The sequence below is a fragment of the Podarcis cretensis genome (assembly GCF_951804945.1).
Source record: "Podarcis cretensis genome assembly, chromosome: 1".
Lineage (NCBI taxonomy): Eukaryota > Metazoa > Chordata > Lepidosauria > Squamata > Lacertidae > Podarcis > Podarcis cretensis.
The window spans coordinates 26,979,493-27,002,333 of record NC_137170.1 but is presented as its reverse complement, the minus strand read 5'-3'; the positions used below and the strand labels follow the sequence as shown (position 1 = coordinate 27,002,333).

Here is a 22,841-nt window from a genome sequence, read left to right as displayed (position 1 = left end):
TGTGTGAATCTATTACCCCACACCAATGGGGTAAATACATTAGATCCCACCCATAATATCCACACCGAAAGCGCTAAAACTGAAGTAACAGTTTGTTCATTTTGGATCACCTGTTCCAAAGAGCTTTTCTTTTCTGAAAAGCAGGTCAAGACACTGCTGTGTTTTCCTCCTGTAGCTGTTAACCTCTTTATGAAAAATATATTAGTGCAAATTTAGATTTTGTATCTGCCAGAGTTAGCAAGAACACAAAAGCCAAACAGAGTACAAGGCACATTCTGTTTTTTGGTTACTTTTTGCAGAGATGAAACAATCTTTTCACAGCTTTGAAATGTGCTGTGCTCCTGAGCTAGGAAAGAGATATCACTTTAAATGATTCAACAGCAAAAGCTTTAAAAAAACCACTGGAGGTGCGAGAACAACTCGGGTGGAGTACAACTATGTAATATCCAGGGAATGTATCAGCTGGTGAACATACACTATGCACTGAAAAATAAATTTTCAGGAAATGGTTTTCATCCAGTGGTGGTTTTAATGCTTATGGAAGACACCGGAGCCATCTGTCAGTGGAACAGGATAGCAGGCATGTTTTGTGGACTTTCCAACTCTATGATATCCTTTCTGAGGTGAGGCAGCCAGAACTATAAGCAGTATTCCAAATACAGTCACTGTATTATGATATGGGCAGTTTTGTTTTCAATTCCATTTTTAATTATCCCTAGCATGGAATTTGCCTTATTCACAGCTCTTCACTGAGCTATCCACTGCAACTCCTTGACTCTCTCAAGGAGGAAATGTCTGGCACTTTTATGTAGCTCTAATGTAGTCTATTGCCCAAAGCTTATAGCCACACATTTTGCCTCGCCCACTTTTGCCTATGACCCCACCCTCCACTTGCAGGTGGCTCCTGCAAGGCTGCCCACAAGAGCATGTGGCTCTCAGACACACACACACAAAAATCCCTTCCCTGTTCTGCAAGATACCCAACAGTAGAACTGAAACCACATTCAAGAAGGCATGAAATATTTAAACAGATATTCCACAAACTGGCTGATCTATGAAAAGCTGAGTGAAGCTAAAATGGGTTGGAAACCAACACTCAGAAGATTAAGTCACATGCAAAGAAGTCAACCTCTGGGTAGAATGATTGGTTGTAGAGATGGATTTTGGCAGGGATCACGAAGCTGGGCCTGTCATTTCCTTAGCAGTTCAGGGGAAGGGAAGTAAGACATAAGAAAATACAATTCTGCTGGATTTGGCCAGTGGCCTAGGTTTCCATGGTAACCAACCAGATGCCCACAAGAAGCCCGGTAGCAGAAGCTGAATGTACCCAAATGCTTGTAACCTGTGATTCCCAGCAATGGGTATTCAGAGGCAGTGGGAACTTCCTGAGGCATGAAATACCACGATGTATTTCAAAAGTACATATATTTTAAAATCTGGTATTTATCATTGTTTCGAAGTTGTTCCAACACAAAAAACATCAACAAGCCATTTAAAATGGGCTAGCAGAAGCTACTCATATTATTTGCCGTAAATGTACAGCTGCAAGAAATAGCTCCAAAACAAGCAGATTATTATTTTATTAAGAAAGTTTCATTTATAAGAAGATAGAGTGCGAAAAAGGAAAACATGAATGAGAATTTAAAAAATAAACAATACTGTTACAATACATATATATGTAGATATGTATATTCTTATTATCCTAATACACATATACTTTTCAATAACTTAATATATTATGTGTAAACTCATTCCAAATATCATTGTATTTATCCAAAGAAAGCCTTTGTCTATAAGCTGTCTGTTCATATGTTGACAACATTGACATGTCACAAAACCATTGATTAAGGGGGTCAAAACAAGCAGATTAAGCTGAAATCTCTGTGAAAAGGAACCCATGGGGGGGGGGGAACGAGTGAGTGAATGTTCGAATGCTTCTGAATTTTTAAAACCAAACAGAATTCACTTTAAAATAAATACAGTCTGGTGGGAAATTGTTTTCAAAAATCATTACAATTCTTGTTGAAGCCTACAAATGGTTTTTGAAAATGACATGATTTTTTTTTTTTTTTTTAAAAAACCATTTCATTTTTGTTGCTGTTTTTAAATCTATCTTCCTCTCCTGCACATACTTTGGAGCCTTTATGTGTTTGGTGCCTGATGTATCTCAAATCCTTTCTCAGATTGCCTCCAGAATTATCCTCAAACTTTGGGAGACGGCTGTGATACTGAGAATGACAGTGTCAGAAATCCACTGTTACTGTCATGAATTGTTGTCAAGTCTTTTGGGAAAGCTCAAAGCTTTCTCTAGCTTTAATATTGTGCTCTGCAGCGGGCCAAAAGGATACTGTGGCCACAATACACATTCTGAACAAAATGAAATATGTTAGATTTGATCTCAGGTGGCAGGAAGGCAGAGAGGACGGAATATCCCATCCATCATATACTTATGGGGGCATTAATCGTCATTCCGCTGTGCCTCGTACATTGAAAGATGAACGGCAGAGAACATACGGAAACAGTTTCAGGTAAGTACTTTTTTCAGGTGTTCCCCCCCCTTGTTTTTGGCAATAATCTATTTTGAGGATCAAAACACCCCTCTGTTCAGTTGCACCTCATATATTTCTAGCCCTACATCTCCATTTGTGCTTCCCAGCGCTGCCATTAAAATGAAATACAAGCTTGTGTTGGATTATGTTTAAGAAAGTTCTTGTGAACAGCTCTGGCAGCAGCTTTTAGGATTGACTGGAAAAACCAGCCTCCACCCTGCCTTTGAGCAAGAACGCAAAGTGGCATAATTCAAGGTCCCAGGAGTTGGACCATGAAGTCACAGATGTTTCTGGACTCCAGCTTTCATCATCCCTGACCATTGGCCAAAGGGCCACAGGTTCCCCATCTGTGCACTAATACATGTGATGGAGAGTAGTATGGTTCTCATTGATCGTGCCAAATGTTTTGAACTGCTCTTAGACCTGCGGATGTAGGGCGGTATATAAATTTAATTAAATAATTTAATTAAACATGTATAAAAGTATATAAAAAACATAATAAAGCATTAAACTTTTTTTTAAAAAAAAACCTTCCCTGCACAGGATTGCCTTTAGATGTCTCAGGGGTCAGATAATTCCATACCCTCCAATGAAAATAGGGACATCCCAAGGAAAAGTGGGACATTCTGGGATCAATTCAGAAATGGATACGGCTTCTCTAAATCAGGGATGTCTCTGGAAAATAGGGACACTTGGAGGGTCTGGCATCTTTGTACCACACATTTCGTTCTGTTTTTAGATATTTGTGCATAGTTTTTGGCACAAACATTTCATGTTTATTTTAAAGAGTGTCAACTCCCCAGTTCCAGTTTTTGTTTGCTTTTAACCATCCTACAGTGATTTGATCCTTCACAGTCAAATAAATTCTACGGAGAAATGCTCTCAGCTCCTGCATAAATGAAAAACACAGAAGTATACTCATATAGGAAGAAATAGTTCCCGGGCTTGTATGCACTGAAACGATCAAGAACTACAAAAGACAGAAGCTTCCACACTACATCTTGGCCGCTTTTTAAAATTTCCCTTTCAGAAACCAAAAGCTGTTTCTTTGCAACGAACCGTGTTCCATATGCCCTGAATTAAGACCCCCCCCTTTTCCTTTTAAAAAATAAATTTGATTTAGAGTTCCCAGGCCTTTGTAGCCTTCAGTGTTTACATATATACACTCCCAGATCTCGCCCTCCTCCGATAGATGGTTGGAGCCAAGCGTGGCAGCTGGTTAATCCAAGTTTTAAATGAAGCTCATTGCAAACATTTGCAGTCATAAACTCTTCAGGTTAGATCATAGAGAAACGTTTCCTCCATCATTTTAAGCATTCTGGACAAGTGCTGGGAATAAGATACAATTTCATGTAGGAATTTGAAAGGAGGAGGTAGGCTCCACTGGGTAGACCTGAGAATAATGAAAGTTTCTGCAGAGATGGGTGTGCAGAATGAAAGTACACCATAAATTTAAGGTACAAAATATGCTTCAATCTTTTTCTTTTTAAAAAAAAATCCTTGGGGGATCATAGAAAATGTTGCCTTCATTTGGAAACAGTAATTATATTCCCTAGGCTTTGCATGCAGCAAACTCCTGCTCATGCAGATGGATTCAACTGCTTTGTTTGCTTTGAAACCCATAGAAGATAATAACAAATCCTAATCTTTATTAGTACTTGAAGTTTTCAGCAGCCGTAATTGACCAGCAGCTGTCGAAGATTTTGTTCAATGCTGCACAGAACAGCTGACTTTCTCTTGACTCAAGGGGCCATTTGATGCTTGTATATAACTTTGGTGTTTGTTTCACTCCCCTCCCTCCCTTTTTGAAAGAAATAACCAAGTTAATATGAAATCTACTACAATGAATCCTTTTAAATCCCTGGAAGCTCAAAAGGATATTTGCATTATATAGCTTTAGGTACCTTTGGAGCAAATATCTCTTATTTTATAAACAACCAACCAAACAACCCAACAACCCTAAAACCCCTTGCTAACAGGAGTATCAGTGAAAGAGTTTTATTTTTAGTTAATTTCTGTGAGGGTGTGACCTTAAATTGTAACATCTAACTGTTGGTGATTTTTCAGTTATCACACAGTTTAGGGTGTCTGGGGTGTGGCAGCTATTCAGACAAGACCAGAAGACACCAGAAATGTTTTACGAATATGGGTTACGAATATAGAACAGTATTTGTAAGAAAGATTTTCCCCAACAGAGGCTAAAGTTTAAATGCAGCAATAGCATCATCCTCTGTTTGACACTGCAGCTTTAACCTCAGAAGAAGTAGCTTTGGGACTGAAGACCAGTTCTGCATCCTACCTTTGTTCCTTTTATCTCATAAAATTCTGTCAATGCCACCTCTTTGGACCTATGTAAATCATGACACTACTGTCCAAGCTATCAATACTCCCGTATTAGCTTTTGGTATCTTTCCATCAATCCTGTCAGCCATGCCCCTTGACCCAGATCCCTGTGTTCATGATCTTACTTCCTTTTCCCCAATTCCATACTTCAGCCATCTCAACGATTGGTACTCATAAGTATCTCCTGTTGCAAAATTTGGCTTTTTCTCTTTTTTTGTCATTGGCAAGAAGTGCTCTTGAAATCAGGGTAACTAAACATCAATTATGGCTGCAAGCCGTGAGTAAGGTTCTTATGGTCGTGCATCAGTTTCAAAATGTGAATGTGAAATTCTTTTCTTTTAAATTCTTTTCTTTTAAAATGTACAGAAGGAATGCTAACTCAGTGAAAGGGTAACTCACTGAATGCTAACTCAGTGAAAGGGTGGGGGAACAGGATAAGACTGCCAGATTTTGAAACAAGCCAGCTTGATGTGACTACAAGAAAGAAGATTCCACCTAAACTACAAGAAAGAAGATTCCACCTAAACATTAGGAAGAACTTCCTGACAGTAAGAGCTGTTCGACAGTGGAATTTGCTGCCAAGGAGTGTGGTGGAGTCTCCTTCTTTGGAGGTCTTTAAGCAGAGGCTTGACAACCATATGTCAGGAGTGCTCTGATGGTGTTTCCTGCTTGGCAGGGGGTTGGACTCGATGGCCCTTGTGGTCTCTTCCAACTCTATGATTCTATGATTCTATGATTCTATGACTCTCTCAGTTTATATTTTATATTGCTCATTCCAATGCTGTGTGAAGCTTTGTCTGCTGATATCTACAGACTGACCTATCATTAAGGCACATGAAGAGGCATGGCCATTCATCCTGGTCAGTTGGCAACCCTGTCTCTCATCGTTTGGAGCGGTTCCTTCTGATTTTCAGGCAGAAAGGTCATGCATGGATCTCAGTCTAGGTGACTGTTAAGCTATTTACTTCAATATTGCCCCTAAATGGTTCTGTCTCAAGGTGAACAGTTTTCATGATAGGAAAGATATCCCCATCATTCTGGTCTTTAGCAGCCATTTTGTAGAACTACACAATCACTACACAAAGCCATTGCTTTGGTGTTAAGTGGCTATATACTGATTCTAGTAAATATTGGGAGGAATTCAACATCTTGTAAGTTTGATGGTTCTGTCAGTACAAGCATTTCTGCTTGCTGGGCAGAAGGTCTCTCCTCTTCTCCCTCTGCCCACTGTTCTGGGGTTTCTCTCCCCCCACCCTGCCCCCCAGGACTGATTGTGGGGTGTGTTTATGGTTGGAGGGAAGAGGTGGAAGCCCTGTTGCCCAAGCACATCTTTAAATCTGGCCTATTCTTCCCCACACTTGGGTAATAGGTTTCCACTTCATAAATCCAGGCATTCTAGGTAAAGGTAAAGGTAAAGGTAAAGGTACCCCTGCCCGTACAGGCCAGTCGTGTCCGACTCTAGGGTTGTGCGCTCATCTCACTTAAGAGGCAGGGAGCCAGCGCTGTCCGAAGACACTTCCGGGTCACGTGGCCAGCGTGACAAAGCTGCTCTGGTGAGCCTGCACCAACGCAGCACACAGAAACACCATTTACCTTCCCGCTATAAAGCGGTACCTATTTATCTACTTGCACTTAGGGGTGCTTTCGAACTGCTAGGTGGGCAGGAGCTGCGACCGAAAGACGGGAGCTCACCCCGCCACGGGAATTCGAACCGCCGACCATACGATTGGCAAGTCCTAGGCACTGAGGTTTTACCCACAGCGCCCCCCGCGCCCCCCCAGGCATTCTTTGTTGTTGTTTAGTCGTTTAGTCGTGTCCGACTCTTCGTGACCCCATGGACCAGAGAACGCCAGGCACTCCTGTCCTCCACTGCCCCCCGCAGCTTGGTCAGACTCATGCTGGTAACCTCGAAAACACTATCCAACCATCTCGTCCTCTGTCGCCCCCTTCTCCTTCTGCCCTCCATCTTTCCCAACATCAGGGTCTTCTCCAGGGAGTCTTCTCTTCTCATGAGGTGGCCAAAGTACTGGAGCCTCAGCTTCACAATCTGTCCTTCCAGTGAGCACTCAGGGCTGATTTCCTTTCAAAACCAAATGCAAGCAGGGAGAGAAGGGATGAGACTGCAGAAGATTTGCCCCAGTCATGCTCCATGAGTTGGAGGGTTAACTTCCAAAGAGTTCAGTGAAGGCTGTTCAATTTGGGAAAATGAAGCACCACATCCTCAAGTTAACTGTCACCAATCCCCACCCTTCTGCCTTCTTGCTTCCCCCTCCTTAGTCCAAGTGTTGTCTTTGCAGAAAATGGATGAGGACAAAACTAGAATTAGTTGGCTCAGCCATCATTGACTTTGGCTCCACATACAGTTGGCCTCCTTGCCTTCTCGCCTATCAGTACCAATGAGTATCAGCGACTCCTGGACTCATGAAGGCTTCCTGCATGAATTAGAACACACATGGGGAGATCAGGACTCTAACTCACACAGGGAGCCTGAGTAGAAAATACTTCCACCTTCAGAAACTGTCCATCCAACAAGAGGAAGGTGGAACTTAGGATGTTCGGCTCCACTAACTTCACTCATATGTTGCTTTTATCTGTGATGAGTAGAATGCCTGAAGAGGGCTAGATTCTCTTATTTGTGTAGAAAAAAAATGCCGTTGTAAGCAGCCCAAACATAAGGTGGCAGAAAGTGTTCCCTGTAGAGAAAATGGTCTCTCTCCACTCATGTTCCTGAGTGCTGAATCATTTTCAAGAATTGGTTGTAGGCCTTTTATAAAAGCTTTAATTGAGATCTGCAAAAAGTAACCAAAGACATTGAAAATTGATGTGCGTGCTAGATAGAGTAGGTGATGCTCAGGTTTATAGCAAGGTGAAATTTATTAAAATCATGAGGTAAGATCTTCAGTGACTCTTCTCCTTGGGTCCAGATTAGGATATGTCTTATATTATAGGTGGGGAACTGTATCTGATCCTTATCTTCCATCCTCCCATGGGCCAACTTTGAGAGGCAGGCAAGCCTGCTCATTTGACAGCACAATGACCGCTCCCCACATAAAACGGGGGGCGCCCTTTGCGTGGACGCGCGCAGCCCCTGGATCTTAAGCGGCTCCATCAGCATAGGCTTGGCTTCGCCTTCCCTCAGGTGGGATACCTGGAGGTCTCCGCCTACCTCAGTCAGCTGTCCAATCCCACCAAGGGGAAGCGTTGCCAAGGAGACCAGGCCAGGTAGGGGAGGGACTACCTGCCCACACAATAGAGGGAGGATCTTACCTGGGAATCCTCACTTGGCTCCAGAGCTTCTCCCACCCTACCCACCCTCAGTTAATGTCTTGTTTTGCAGGTTAACCTTTCTTCACAGGTATGCGGATGCTGCTACGTCAAGGTCGCTGTTAAAGGGCTGGAAAGGAATTTCCCTGCATTGGCAGGTTTCACCTTTCCCGTAGCAAAACGTCAGAACTTTGGCGGTATCAGGCCGTGGGTGGAATCCTTTAGTCCATCTTCCTCTTTGCAGCGGCAATACCAGGGTTCCCCGTTAAAGGGGTTTCTGAAGGGAGGCTTTGACCGTACGCCGAAAGGTCGTCATTGCTCTCCCCTGCGGCGGCAGCGTAACAGGGGCGGCTATCTCTGCTTGAACATATGTTCTCCACAGCCGGCCCACCCCCCCCCCACACACACACTGGATAACCCTGATGCTCCCTAGGTCCCCGGCTGGGGACTGGGGAGGGATAATGCCCAATGCCTGAGCCAAGGTCTACCCACATTTGAAATTTAATAAAGTTGTGGCCAATTTAATCCCATAGCACGTTGTCTTGAGTCGTTATTCCACATGACAGGGGGGGGGGGCACTTGGGATCTGGGGGACTCTGCCTGTCCGCGCAATAATGTCATGTGACCTGCTTTCCTTTGCCAATGCAAGTTGATATCAATCCACTGTGGACAAATGCACTTGCAAAGCACAGGTTTGCAGACTCTGGCGATCTGCTGATTGCTGGCTCTTGCAAAGTATGGGACGTTTCTCGTCTGCCATAAACAAGTTAAAATCATAGAATTGTGGAGTTGGAAGGGGTACTGTCCAACTCTCTGCAATGCAGAAATATGCAGCTGCCCCATATAGGGCTTGAACTTGCAACCTTGGCATTATCCGCACCATGCTCTAACCAGCTGAGCTATTTGGGTTGGCATAATGTGGTACTCATGTGGTGTGATGGATTTATCATTGTAGCATGTCATTAATTTAATGCAATTGTGAGTCAGGAAGAAATGTGACAGCAGCAGCATGGGGGGGGATTAGAATTTTCCAAACAAAAATCTAAATGAGAGAGGTCTTCCTTCATCTTTAAGTAAGACACTGAATATACCTGGTGTCCCTCCCCCAATTTAGTCCTTAATTTAATTAGTACTTTACAAATTTTGATTGCTTCAATAATTCAGCATTCAGTCCATTGCCTCATCAGCACTGCAACACTTTGGCTTTCCTTTTTCTTCATTATTCATTGCCTCACTTCATTTTACACTTGTTTATCTGTTTTCAGCCACTTAAAAGAGTTGTGTATTTTATTCATAGCCAATCAGAGGAATGCCTTGGATGGTTTGTAGGAACTTGCTAAAGTACAGGAAATGCCGCAGGCTGTTTTCTTCCAGTCCACTTGATGAAAAGGGATGCAACTCAGAGTGAAGGGTCATCTGTTTCATCAGTAGAGGTTGTTTCGGATATTAGCAGCACAATTCTAGATATGTCTACCATTCTACCCACTTCTACTTAGAAGTAGGTACCAATGAATTCAATGGGACTCACTGCAAATTTAGTGCACATAGGATTGCAGACTGCTGGATTGCCAGAGCCTTCAGCAGAATATTATTTTGTTTCTTCATGGATGCCTTGTGATGAGGGGAACCATCCGACTGTGACAGAGAGGAAGACAGAGTTCATAGGTTTGTGATAACTACCGGGAGAGCAATGTGTGGGACTGAAGAGTTAGACGCCAAAAGCCAATCCAGAGTGAGGATGGAAACTAATTTGTTTTAACAGCTTCAAAGTTTTCGGTTTATCTGAACAGAAGGTGGAAACAGATAACCTAGGCATGGCTGTCACTTTAAAGTTTGTCCCACAGTGATTCGTGTCCCACCTTTCTGCTCCCCAAAGAAACCAGGAGCTTTCGGGTGGGACAAGTAGGCACATGGTGGCAGGAGCCAAACATTGTTGAGAAGACTTGAAATGGTGCTCTCTGCCTATAGCAGCTGTCAGAACTAGAAACTGCTTGAAGCAGATAATGTTGTAAGGAAAACTCAATCAGTAACTAGCAAGCTAAATACATGAAATGAAAACATAGGATGTTATGCAAACATATTCTTTTTTTTTTTTTTTTTACTCAGCTCCGGCCATTCAAAGCTAATCAAAGAAGAAAGCTGCATGTAGAATGATTCTGGAAAACATTCAAGCTTCAGCATTGAAAATAGATTGGGTGACAAGCAGGGCACCAGCTATAGGGGACTCTGGGTCCCCGAGCACCCACAAATATTTTGTTGTGGGTGCTCAACACCCACACCACAGGGCCCCCGACACAACTTCTTTTTATTTATTTATTTTTTAAATATTTTTATTAAATTTTGCATAACTATATTTCACAGACATACAACAGACAAAAGTAAATAAAATAAACATAAAAAGAAAAGAAAAAAAAAGAAAAGAAAAAGAACATAAAATACGTACAACATAAACAACACAACTTTAACAACACAACATTAATTTTTACAACTTAAACAACACAACATTAATTTTACAACAACATTGATCGACTTCCCTTTATCTCGATTTCGGATAAGGTTATCTTAATTATCTTTCTGCTGTATCTATTCCAAAATAAAATTTATAACGTAGTAAGTGTTATCTCATGCCTACTGTGATTTTTTTTTTTTAAATACATCTATATTTCTGATTAACATTTTGATTTTCCCCTTGTCTCTATTTCCATATATATTCTAAATTTATCCCATTCATTACTAAATTTTGTACTTTTTTGATTTCTTATTTTCTGAGTCAATTTTGCCAATTCTAAGTAATCCATTAATTTAAATTGCCACTCCTTTAATGTTGGGGTTTTTGCTGTTTTCCAGTACTGTGCTATGAGGGTTCTAGCGGCCGCTGTTGCGTATTGAAGAAGGGGTCTATCTTCTTCTTTAATATCTTTGCCAATTATCCCCAGCAGGAAGGTTTCAGGTTTTTTAACAAACGTATATTTGAAAAAAATTTTTAATTCATTATAGATAGATTCCCAGAATTTTTTGAGAATCTCGCACGTCCACCACATGAGAATAAATTCGCCCTCTTTACTCTTACATTTCCAACACAGTTTGTCGCCTGTTCTATAAATTTTATGCAATTTTATCGGCGTTATGTACCATCTGTACACAACTTCTGAGGTCTCACAAGGCCTCAGACAGCATCTCCGGTGGCCCCGGAAGTCAGGTTCTGAGGCCTGGGGGCGTCCATGACATCATGACATCACTTTGCCAAGGTGACATCATGACATCACAAACACTGGGCACCCATAACCTGGGGCCCAAATTGGCTCCCCTGGTGACAAGGAATTTTACAGTCATTGGCGGCCAATGAGAATACTCTAACTCCCACTATGCCTTTATAGCTTGGATGCTGCATATAGAAGATACCATAAGGAATGATTGTAAGAATATAAGAAGAGCCTTATCGGATCAGGCCAAAGTCCCATCTAGTCCAGCACCCTGTTCTCACAGTAGCCAACTAGATATTTATGGGAAACATACAGGCAGGAATTGAGCACACAACAATTCTCTCCTTCTGTGGTTTCCAGCAACTGGCATTGAGAGGCATAAAGTAAAAAGGTAAAGGGACCCCTGACCATTAGGTCCAGTCGCGGACGACTCTGGGGTTGCGGGGCTCATCTTGCTTTATTGGCCGAGGGAGCTGGTGTACAGCTTCCGGGTCATGTGGCCAGCATGACTAAGCTGCTTCTGGCGAACCAGAGCAGCGCACGGAAACACCGTTTACCTTCCCAGCGGAGCAGTACCTATTTATCTACTTGCTCTTTGACGTGCTTTTGAACTGCTAGATTGGCAGGAGCAGGGACCGAGCAGCAGGAGCTCACCCCGTCGTGGGGATTCAAACCGTCAACCTTCTGATCGGCAAGTCCTAGGCTCTGTGGTTTAACCCACAGTGCCACCCGCATCCCATTGAGAGGCATACTGCTTCCTTTACCCATGATAATTTCACTGAAATTTTCTCTCCCCTTTGATTTTTTTTTTACTGCAATTTATTGCAAAAAATGCAGGGCAAACTTTTGGCACAGCAATATAACATGCCACTGATGAAGACCTTTGTTTTGAAATGTGTTTAGTATTCATGGTAACAGACATGATAATTATTTTATTATAATGAGGAATTTCATGTTTTAAACATGGTTCTTACCCCCGCTCTAATCCTCATCATTTGCACCTCTGTTGTTTGCAAATATATTCTTTGTGTATCAAATGCTCCTCTTGCAAGTAGCATAAAGGAAAGGGGTTTTATACGTTTTCATAGTGATCAGTATTTTAAAATGTACTATCCAACATGCTGCATACTTTAATATCCAAAATGACGTGCTCTGTTCAAAAAAACAAAAACAAAATAGTATCAAAATGCTAAGATTTTTTTCCCTGGCATCAAACAGGATAAAAGTTCACTTTCCATCCACTGAAAGGCAAATCCAGGGCTGCAATTCACTTTCCCTCCTATCCCACCCTAAGCATGTAATCAATGCCAATTGAAATTGCTTTTGAGACACTGTTATGCAAATACATTCACTTAGCATATACCAGATGAAAAGTTGAAAATGCCTCTGGGTGGAGAGGAGGGTGGAAAGCAGAAATCTTAAGCAAATGGAGAACGTGTTTTTCTTTGAGGGTTTTGGGAGGGAGGGCTATAAACATGGTGGGTTGGAAGAGGCGAGGACATCCTTGTTTCATAGAATCATAGAATTGTGGAGTTGTATGGGACCCTGAGGATCATCTAGTCCAAATTCCTAATATGCAGCTGTCCCATACAGGGATCGAAACGGGAATCTTGGTATTATCAACACCACACTTTAATCAACAGATTCAAGCTGACCATTATACTGTGTTGGATCACTTGATGTCTCAGTCATTTCCCCCCAAATTCAAGTCTAGGATTTTGACTATGACACACAGTTTGGGGCCACAGCTGGAACTATGGTGTTCATGAACCTCTGTACCAAGGATGCTGTGTGCCTGGAAGGCAGTGGGCAGGCAGTGCTGGTTCCAGGTTTCCTGGGCAAAGTTGAGACCTCTTGTGTTTGACCTCTACCAGAAGCTCCTGGTCAGCTTACCTGGTAGTGACAGTGGAAGGCGGCAGCACTTTCACCAGTTGGGTCTAGCTGCCATTTTGATTTCCTGCCATGCCCCATATGTAGTAGTGTTGCTTTGGGGAAGGGGTGGGGATCAAATGGACCCAGTCCTGAGCTTCCTCATCTCCTTTGGGCTACTTTCACAGGTGGCTGGTGCCACCCACCTGCCAATCACCTGATGGCAGCATGGTGTCATATGACCCAACTTCAAAAGAAAGAATTGGGAGAACGCATTAAGCAGGTGCCTTCCCTATTTTAGCTTTGGGTGGAATTCAGTGTGGCACTAAGTTGGAGGAATGAAGAATGTACATGGGAGGAATGAGGTGCAACAAGGCTTTTCATGCTCCCCCCCATGCACCCCCTAAACCTGTTTTGGTGTTTCCCTCCCAATCCTCCGGAACAGATTTAGGGGTCATGGAAGGTGTAGGGGTAGGAGAGGGCAGAAATCAAATTCATTTTAAATGACGGTTTTATGTGTATTTGTTTCATTATTCAAAACAAAAAAAATTCCTTCCAGTAGCACCTTAAAGACCAACTAAGTTAGTTCTTGGTATGAGCTTTCGTGTGCATGCACACTTGGATTTGGATTGGATTTGATATCCCACTTTATCACTACCCGAAGGAGTCTCAAAGCGGCTAACATTCTCCTTTCCCTTCCTCCCCCACAACAAACACTCTGTGAGGTGAGTGGGGCTGAGAGACTTCGGAGAAGTGTGACTAGCCCAAGGTCACCCAGCAGCTGCATGTGGAGGAGCGGAGACGCGAACCTGGTTCCCCAGATTATGAGTCGACTGCTCTTAACCACTACACCACACTGGCTCTCACACTTCTTCAGATACACATAAAACCGTCATTTAAAATCTGAAATCTGTATCTGAAGAAGTGTGCATGCACACGAAAGCTCATACCAAGAACTAACTTAGTTGGTCTTTAAGGTGCTACTTTAAGGTGCTACTGGAAGGAATTTTTTTTGTTTTGACTATGGCAGACCAACACGGCTACCTATCTGTAACTGGAACTATGGAAGGCACCACATTGAGCTGCATGAAATGGAAGTCCATCAACCTCACCAAGAAACTTGCACAGGTACAGACTGATATCTTCTTTCTTACTAAATGCAAGAACCTGGACATTATACCCAAGGGTCTTAGAATTAAGAACCCTCTACAATCCACGTATCCCACTGAATATGCAAGAAAACTATGCAACACTTTCTCTAAGAAGCTGCTCAAACATCTGATCAGCGTTCTCTACTCTAAACAGAAGCTAATAAAGGAGGAACTCCTTGTATTGGACAACTCCATCAGGAACCACCAAGCTTGGCAAGAGTTCCAAAAGGAAAAACAAAACATTTACCACTCTCAACTGGAGCTACTGAAAAAACAGAAAAACAAGAAACTCTCTAACCTTTACAACCTACAGGCTACTAATCAAAACAAGATCAACAATATTGTCAATCTCTCACAGCAAGCACTCAGCCCAGCTGAGGAATCAGTCCTTTCACGTGGACTGTCATTCTGCCCTGCCAAATCCCCACACATGATCCAGTTCTGCGGGGACTTGGAAGCATTTTTCCGCCGTTTACGCCTGAAGGAGTATTTTCAACACACACAACAACAAGACAAAGCAGAACAAGCAAAAACTTCACAACACAACACCTCTCAACCCACTGGAGAACAACAACCACCCTCCCAACAGAACACTGACCACCAACTACCACCGAAAAAGTGTTACACAAAAAGGGACTCCACATGGACCCCTCCTGATGGACGCAATACCACACTGGACTTGTACATTGACTGCTTCCGCCACAGAATCCAAACAGATGTGACCAGAAAACACCATCGCTTACAACAAAATCTAAACCATGCTGAAAGGAGAGCCATAGATAATCTCAGAAACAACCCAGACATTATAATTAAAGAAGCTGACAAAGGTGGAGCTGTCGTCATCATGAACAAAACTGACTACATTCAGGAGGCTCACAGACAACTTTCCAATACCGCCTTTTACATAAAATTGGACTCAGACCCCACACAAGAATACAAAAAAGAACTGAACAAGATTGTTAAGGAGCTACCCCCACACATCCAAGAACAGATCCTCACTAACACACCAACAGAACCTCGACCAGGAACTTTCTATCTTCTACCTAAAATACACAAACCAGGAAATCCAGGACGCCCCATCATTTCAGGTATTGGCACTATTACAGTGGGTGTCTCCGGTTATATGGACTCTGTTCTGAAACCATATGCCATCAGTGCTCCCAGCTATGTACGCGACACCACAGATTTTCTGAGGAAAATACAATCTTTAAATAATCTTCCCAACAATACTATACTAGCTACTATGGATGTGGAATCTGTGTGTATCTGAAGAAGTGTGCATGCACACGAAAGCTCATACCAAGAACTAACTTAGTTGGTCTTTAAGGTGCTACTGGAAGGAATTTTTTTTGTTTTGACTATGGCAGACCAACACGGCTACCTATCTGTAACTGTTTCATTATTATTATTGGTTCATTTATTTTAGTAATGTTTAATATATAATTGGACTTGTATACCACTTGGAGATATTTTTTTTTAAAGGAAGTGGTTTATACATTTTCTGAACAAATAAACAAGCAACTATCCTACATCATATCATCTTGCCCCTCCTCCCCATCTTAAGTCTCCGACTAGCCCTTTCAACCAATTCTGTCCCCCACCATTCTATCACACTCCCCAAATGTCAATCATTCTGCCACGCATTCTTCAGTTAGAGGAACCTTTTCCCTGGGTAAGTGTATAACCTACTTAAGCTAAATAAAATGGAAATCCTGTGGTAATTCTTCAGTTTATACATTAATTGTATATAGTGCAAGATGAATGTCTAAGCAGCTAGATATTATTGCCAACATTTGTGACTCTGGAGAATATATCTGCTTTGATCTTTGTGATAAACAAAGTATCAAGGCCCATAGATTAGCGTGCTCAGCAGTTAAAGTTGAACATACAAAAAAAGAAGTCAGTACAGAAATAGCATCCAGGTAGATAGTATATTTTGGACTGGAAGGAACTATAATTTGAAATATTTACAGTGTGAAGTTGCCCATGTTATTGTAAATAAAAGGCACTGGGAATCTGAATTTGAGAGCTGTTCTAACCTAGCAATCTATTCCAGATAACAAAGCATAGCTAAATGCATAGAGCATGTCTAGTCATTTCAATGGAGGAGAGCAGTTTGCATGTGCAAATTGACATGAGAGAGCATAGGTCCCTCCCTTGAAATGAATTAGGCCCTTTTCACACATGAGATTTCAGTGTATGGCTTTACATTCTTTTAAAGAAGAGGAATTTGTGAAATCTTGTAAGGTGACCCCATCAAGTAAACCAGGTGGGACCTATAAATTCTCTAGGTATAATTTTCCTCTGTGAAATATAAATTTGTCTTTATGGGGTAGAGTAAAAAATGCGAAGCTCGCTATTGCTGTTAATGAATCATTTAAGTTGATATATATGCTGTTTTGATAGGATTAACTATAATGCAATGTTCTTCAATTAAAATGCACAAATAACAGTTGCATATCTGCATATTGACCGAAAGCTTGCTCTGCTCAGACACACACAGTCAGTTGAGACATCATCACTACAACCTAGTTCTCTTTCAGCAGAAAATGTAAAAGTACATCACTGATGAAACACAGGATTGTACCCAACAAAATGGAGTAAAGGAATCTTGTGCTCTGCTGCTGCAAGATTCCTCCAACTGATTTCAGATGCTAAATATAGCACCAAATGACTCAGCCCACAATGTTTGGTTGATCTCCCTCAGCCCCCTGGCCAGGGTTATTTGGGATACAGGAGTCTGGGGGAGGAAATAAGGGAAGGGAAAATTTTATTGCATGAATTATCTTCTGCCCACATAATGTCTGATGCAATCCATAGTTTTCCGCAAGAGGTGTGTCCCCAAATGAGGACTGTGATCCAGACCCCCATCCATTCAAATGTATATAATTTGTTTTCAGTTGAATTATCTGAGAAGCACAGTGGTGGGCATACTTATAACTGCTCACAACTTTTCTTTGCCTCACTAAGGAAAAAAAGATCAGAGAGGAAAAAAAACACTGGAAAAAACTAAATCAAAGAAACCCCAACTGGAGTACTGAAAACAAAAACAAACTAACAATTATTTGCAGATAGCTGAATACCAAAAAACTAAATAATTTCTAGTTACTGTTAGCACATATCATTCCTGGCTAAGAAATCATAATGTCTGTCCAAACAGCTAAGTCCACCTAAAGATATTAGTTAACATCTTCAACTTATGTGTCCCACTTTACTGACAAGTGCTTTGAGCATTGTATGGTTAGCTACATTTATCTCCTGATCCTCGCAGCAACTCACAGCTGTTAGGCTGAAAGACAATTAGTTGCACAGCCCATCCCCATATGTTTGGTGGCTGAGCAGGGATTTGCAGCCAAGATTCCCACATCCAAACCCAATGCTCTTGCTAGCTATTGCACCACATTAGCTCTAGGAACATTAGAAGCTGTCTTCTAATCCAACTCTGGCCCATCCAACTCTGTATTGTCTACAATGATGGGTGATGTCTTTCCAGGTTTTCAGAGAGGGGCCTCTCCCAACTCTACCTGGAAAAGCTGCAAACTGAACCGGAGACCTTTTGCATGTAAAGCATATTCTCTACGACTGACCGATGGTCTCTCAAACCAGCTAGCCAACAGGACACATCTTAGCAGGTGCAGGCACAATGTGTCCACTTAAAATCATCTGATCAGTAGGTTGTAGATGTCATTATGGTAACCTCCAAATATTCTGCCAACCCATGAGTACTATTCCTTTGCAGGTAACCTATAAACAGTAATGCAGTATGACATCTGATGTGGGATGCTTGGCCCTCTACTCACTGTCATCTGGGTGCAGTGTGGAAGTCTGAAGTTTAGCCAGAGTCTCAACCTGTGCTCAGGCATTCACCTGGACACACGACAGCTCAAACTGTGGACGAAGGACCACATTCCCCATGTCTCTCATGCATACCAGCCCAAACTCCCAGTGTTGAGTGGGCAAAGTCTGCAGGGAGCATGCACTTCATTTCCTTTGAACATGAGCAGAACCTTCTGCACTGCACAATCTGATAAAGAAGCATCCCTGATAATCATTGTCATCATCAGTGCTTTTCTTCTAGGGGAAAAAGGTGCTGGTACTCTCAATGGATTTCTTACAGTAAGTGCCACATTTTTAATCAGTGTTTCTCTTCTAGGGGGAAAAAAGTGCTGGTACTGTGTGTTGATTTGTAGCATCCAAGTGCACAGCGGAATGATGAGGAATACTTGCCAACATGCTCTGTATTGCTTTATTTACATTTCATAGCTGGTAGATTACAGAAAACCATCTTGTCTCTGCCGAAGCAGAAAAATGCATCCTCTCTCCTCTGAAGCACAGAGAGAATCACACTGAACAGTGAAAAACAGGAAACCAGTGTACGTCACATCCAGTCTCCTTTTCCCGTGGGAAACACAACAGTAATGCTGTCTGTGGAATGTAAACATTGTCTTGTGACAAGCCTTTCGCTGCACAGTGAAGAGAGCAGAAACCAACATCCTCCCCCTTTCTGTGAACACCACTGGGCAGCGTGTTCGTACAATATCAGTACAAACCCAACTTCTGCACATAGGTACAGTGTTGATCCCTTGATACAATCTTGGACAATACATCAGCAGGAATTTCATTACCTGGCATATAGGACACCGTTACGAGTCCCTTCTGAATACGTTCCCTAGCATGTTGCACCTTCAATTGCAAGTGCTTCGTGCTTTGCTTACAACCTTCAGAATTCAGCAAAGCCAAACATGCTTTGTTGTCCTGGTAAACCTGGATTGGACATTTGACAGGAATTTTCATGTCTTTGCACAATTGTAACAACCATTCACAATCTTTGAGTGAATAAGACAGTGCATTCAGTTCAGCTTCACAAGTACTTAAGCTAACTGTTGTTTGCTTCTTGCATGACCAATCAAATAGAGCCTGATTGTACATATAGCAAACTCCAGACGTGCTTTTCCTGTCTGTAGTGTCACTTCCAAAACTTGCATCTGCAAATATCTCAAGACCACCAGACTTCTGACTGTTAAATCTCAGTCTGTAATGCATAGTGCCTTTCAAATACCGCGCTATGCGTTTCAGAGCTTTCCAATCCTTAACAGTAGGATTGTTGACTTGTCTGCTTAGCAAATTACAGCTAACAGCAATGTCTGGTCTTGAACATCTGGCAATGAAGTTTAGCTTGCCTAGCACACTTCTGTACAGTGTGGTGTCAGAAAATGCTTCTTCAGTGTCATCTACCTGATAACCTGTTGTCATCGGTGTGTCTACAGGGTTAGCATCCATCAGGTTTAGTTTGTTTAACACATCAGCAATTTTCCGTGACTGGTGTACTAGAATGTTACCATCTTGATCTCTCTCTATTTCCAGAGATAGGTAGTTGTTTACCTCACCAAGATCTTTCATGTCAAAGTGTTCTTTCAGTTGAGCTAGGGCGTTATTGTACATTGTGACATCGTCCCAAAAGAATAATAAATCATCAACATAAAACAAACAATACAGTTTCTTTTGCCCCTCCTCTTTGACAAATACACATGGATCAGCTTTCCCTTGCTTAAAACCTAGAGAAAACAATACTTCAGTGAGTTTTGTGTGCCAACACCGTGCACTTTGTTTGAGACCATAAAGGGATTTTTTCAGAGCACAAACAAATCCCTGTTTTACCTGTACGCCATCAGGTGGAAGCATATAAAGTGATTCATTTAGAGATCCGTACAGAAAAGCTGTATTCACATCATGGTGACTAATGTGTAGATTCTCCTCTGCAGCTAGCTTGAGCATAAGTCTAATGCTCTCATACCTTACTGTGGGTGAGTAGGTCTCGTGATAGTCTTCACCTGGTACCTGTGCAAAACCTCTGGCTACCAATCTGGCTTTGTGTCTGACTATCTTGCCATTTTGATCAGTCTTCGCTTTGAAGACCCATTTGCTTCCAAGCAGTTTCATTCCTGGAACTACTGGAACAAGTTCCCATGTTTTGTTCCTTTCCAAGGAATCAAGCTCAGCTTTCATGGCATTTAACCATGGCTCAGCTTCCTTTGAATCCAAATCCTGGATTTCTTGGAAACTTGAAGGTTCAAATACCTTCTTGGAGCTTTTAACAGCTGTTACTGCTATCTTGGCAAACTCATCAGCAAATCTCTTTGGAGGTCTACCTTTTGTGGCTCTTTGTGACCTGCGAATTAGCCTTAAGTCTTCAACACTCTCCTCTTCCTTCTTAGGAGAAAAGCGACCTATTGTGAACAATGGTTCCTCCAATTCTTGATCAGAACTTTCAGAGGGTCGCATAGAGGCTTTCGCACTCTTGAAATCCTCTGAATCACCTGATTCAGTTTCAGACTCAGAATCAGAACTTTCATCAGTGGGTGTGGGTTGCTGCGGCTGCTTTTGACTATCCTCAGTCTCATCACTGTCATCAGGGTAACATTGGAAAATTCCCACATTCTCCCCCCACTTGGCATTGTACTCAACACTTCTTGTGAGCTTAATGGTCTTAGAGTCAGTCATCCTTATTCTGTAAGAACCTTTCTCATAACCTAGAAAGATACCATGCAAACCACGCTTGTCTAACTTGGAGTTTTGTGGTGAGTGAACCCACATGTCAGAACCAAAAATTCTCATGTGTTTGATGTATGGCTTCTTGCCAAACATCTTCTCATAGGGGGTACAACCAATCGCTGAAGATAACCTGCGATTATAACTGTAAGTGAAACATGAGAGAGCTTCGGCCCAATAACTCTCTGGAAGATTTGCATCATGTAGCAAGGTTTTTAACCCTTGAAGCAACGTTTGATTTGCCCGTTCTGCAAGTCCATTCTGCCATGGCGAGCGAGGACTAGACAAATCGTGTTGAATTCCTTTCTCAGTCAGAAAAGCTTCAAACTGCTGAGAAGTGAATTCTCCCCCGCGATCTGTGAAAAGAATTTTTACCTTCTTACCATGCACATTTTCCAACCAAGCACAGAATTCCTTGAACCTAGGAAAAGCCTCTGATTTCTGCTTGAGATTGTACACATAAATATACCTGGAAAATGCATCAATGAGAACCATGAAGTACCTATTTCCTCCCAAAGAGGGCGCTAGTGGTCCAACCAAATCAGCATGAACAATTTGGTATGGTTCTGTAGCTTGCCTACTAGACACCTTACCTTTCGCAGCCATTTTCACCTTGTTTGCTGCACATGCCTTGCACTTCATGTGGTACCTGCAGGGTTTAATAGTCATACCTTCAACCAAGGCAGGCATTTTAGATACTGCCTCAAAATGCAAATGTCCAAATTTTCGATGAAAATCATGAATACATTCTGCATGCAAACATTTGTTAGAACCTGCAATGCAACAAGTGTCATCCTGCACAACATCATCATAATACAAAACATACAAACGATCAACATATTCAGCATACAATACATAATCATTTTTCTTTGTGATGATGCACCTTTTGTTCTTAAAGGAAACGTCAATGTTCCGCTCATTCAGCTGTCCGACGCTGAGCAAATTATGTTTGGCATCTGGGACATAAAGTACATTCTTTATCGATAAGTCCAAACTGTGAAGAACAACAGTTCCGTAGCCTTTACTGGGAATTGTGTGGTCATCCGCCTGGTGAATCGCACCTTCCTGCGGTGTAAAAGACACGAACAGTCGCTTATCGTTGCACATGTGGTGCGTTGCCGCTGAATCAACAACGAAGAAAGATCTAGACGTCTTCTGGACCTCTGCAACATTTGGAGTGAAGCGTGAGACCATTGCTTTGTGCTGCGTTGTCCTGGACACCGGACCTTTGCCTTTGCTCTAGCCTTTTCAACGCGATGAGCTTCCGCTGCGCTGCTCTGTCTTGGCCCTGGGATATTTGCATTCCCTCTTCATATGGCCTAGACGTCCACACGAGTAGCATTTCACTGCCTTCAAAGCTATAGCGCCATCTGGTGGTTCCACTGCACTCTGGGATGACGACTGTGAAGTCTCCCCCTTTCCCATGCAGCCAGCACCCCGGCGATCTGCTTCATTTTGAATCACGGCAGTAACATAATCCACTGTCAGCTGAGCGGTAGGCTGTACAGCAATCTGAGTCGCAACAGACTCCCAACCTGAACCCAAAGATTGTAGTATCATGAAGGAATACACAGCCTCTGGAAAGTTGAGTCCTCTCTGTTGCAGCTCATGTCTCAGATTCTGCATCTCCATCAGATGTGTACGCACATCTCCACCTTCAGCAAGAGCCATATTATGCAGCTTGTTAAAATAAAACATAGTAGACCCAGCTTCTGTCCTCAAGTGTGCCTCCCTCAAAGCGTCCCAAATTTCTCTGGCTGAGGTCTTATCACGCAATAGACAGAGCTCTTCTGGGGATACTATCAATGTAAGAGTTCCCCTTGCTTTGGAATCTTTAGCCTTCCATGCATCTGTAATTGGAGCTGGGGGGGTGTCTGTAATAACCTCAAACAGACCCTCTTTCCGCAGAATAG

General features: G+C 42.3%; 1 protein-coding gene across 1 annotated transcript in view; it reads left to right on the top strand.

The window, feature by feature from the left end:
- Positions 1-15,649, top strand: part of LOC307224396 (uncharacterized protein) — a gene marked incomplete at its 3' end in the record, with an annotated part of 120,764 nt that extends 105,115 nt beyond the window's left edge. The window contains exon 2 of the mRNA XM_079991261.1: positions 14,311-15,649. Within this exon, the coding sequence (XP_079847387.1) occupies positions 14,311-15,649 (1,339 nt within the window). The remainder of the gene's footprint in view (positions 1-14,310) is intronic.
- Positions 15,650-22,841: the final 7,192 nt, after the last annotated feature.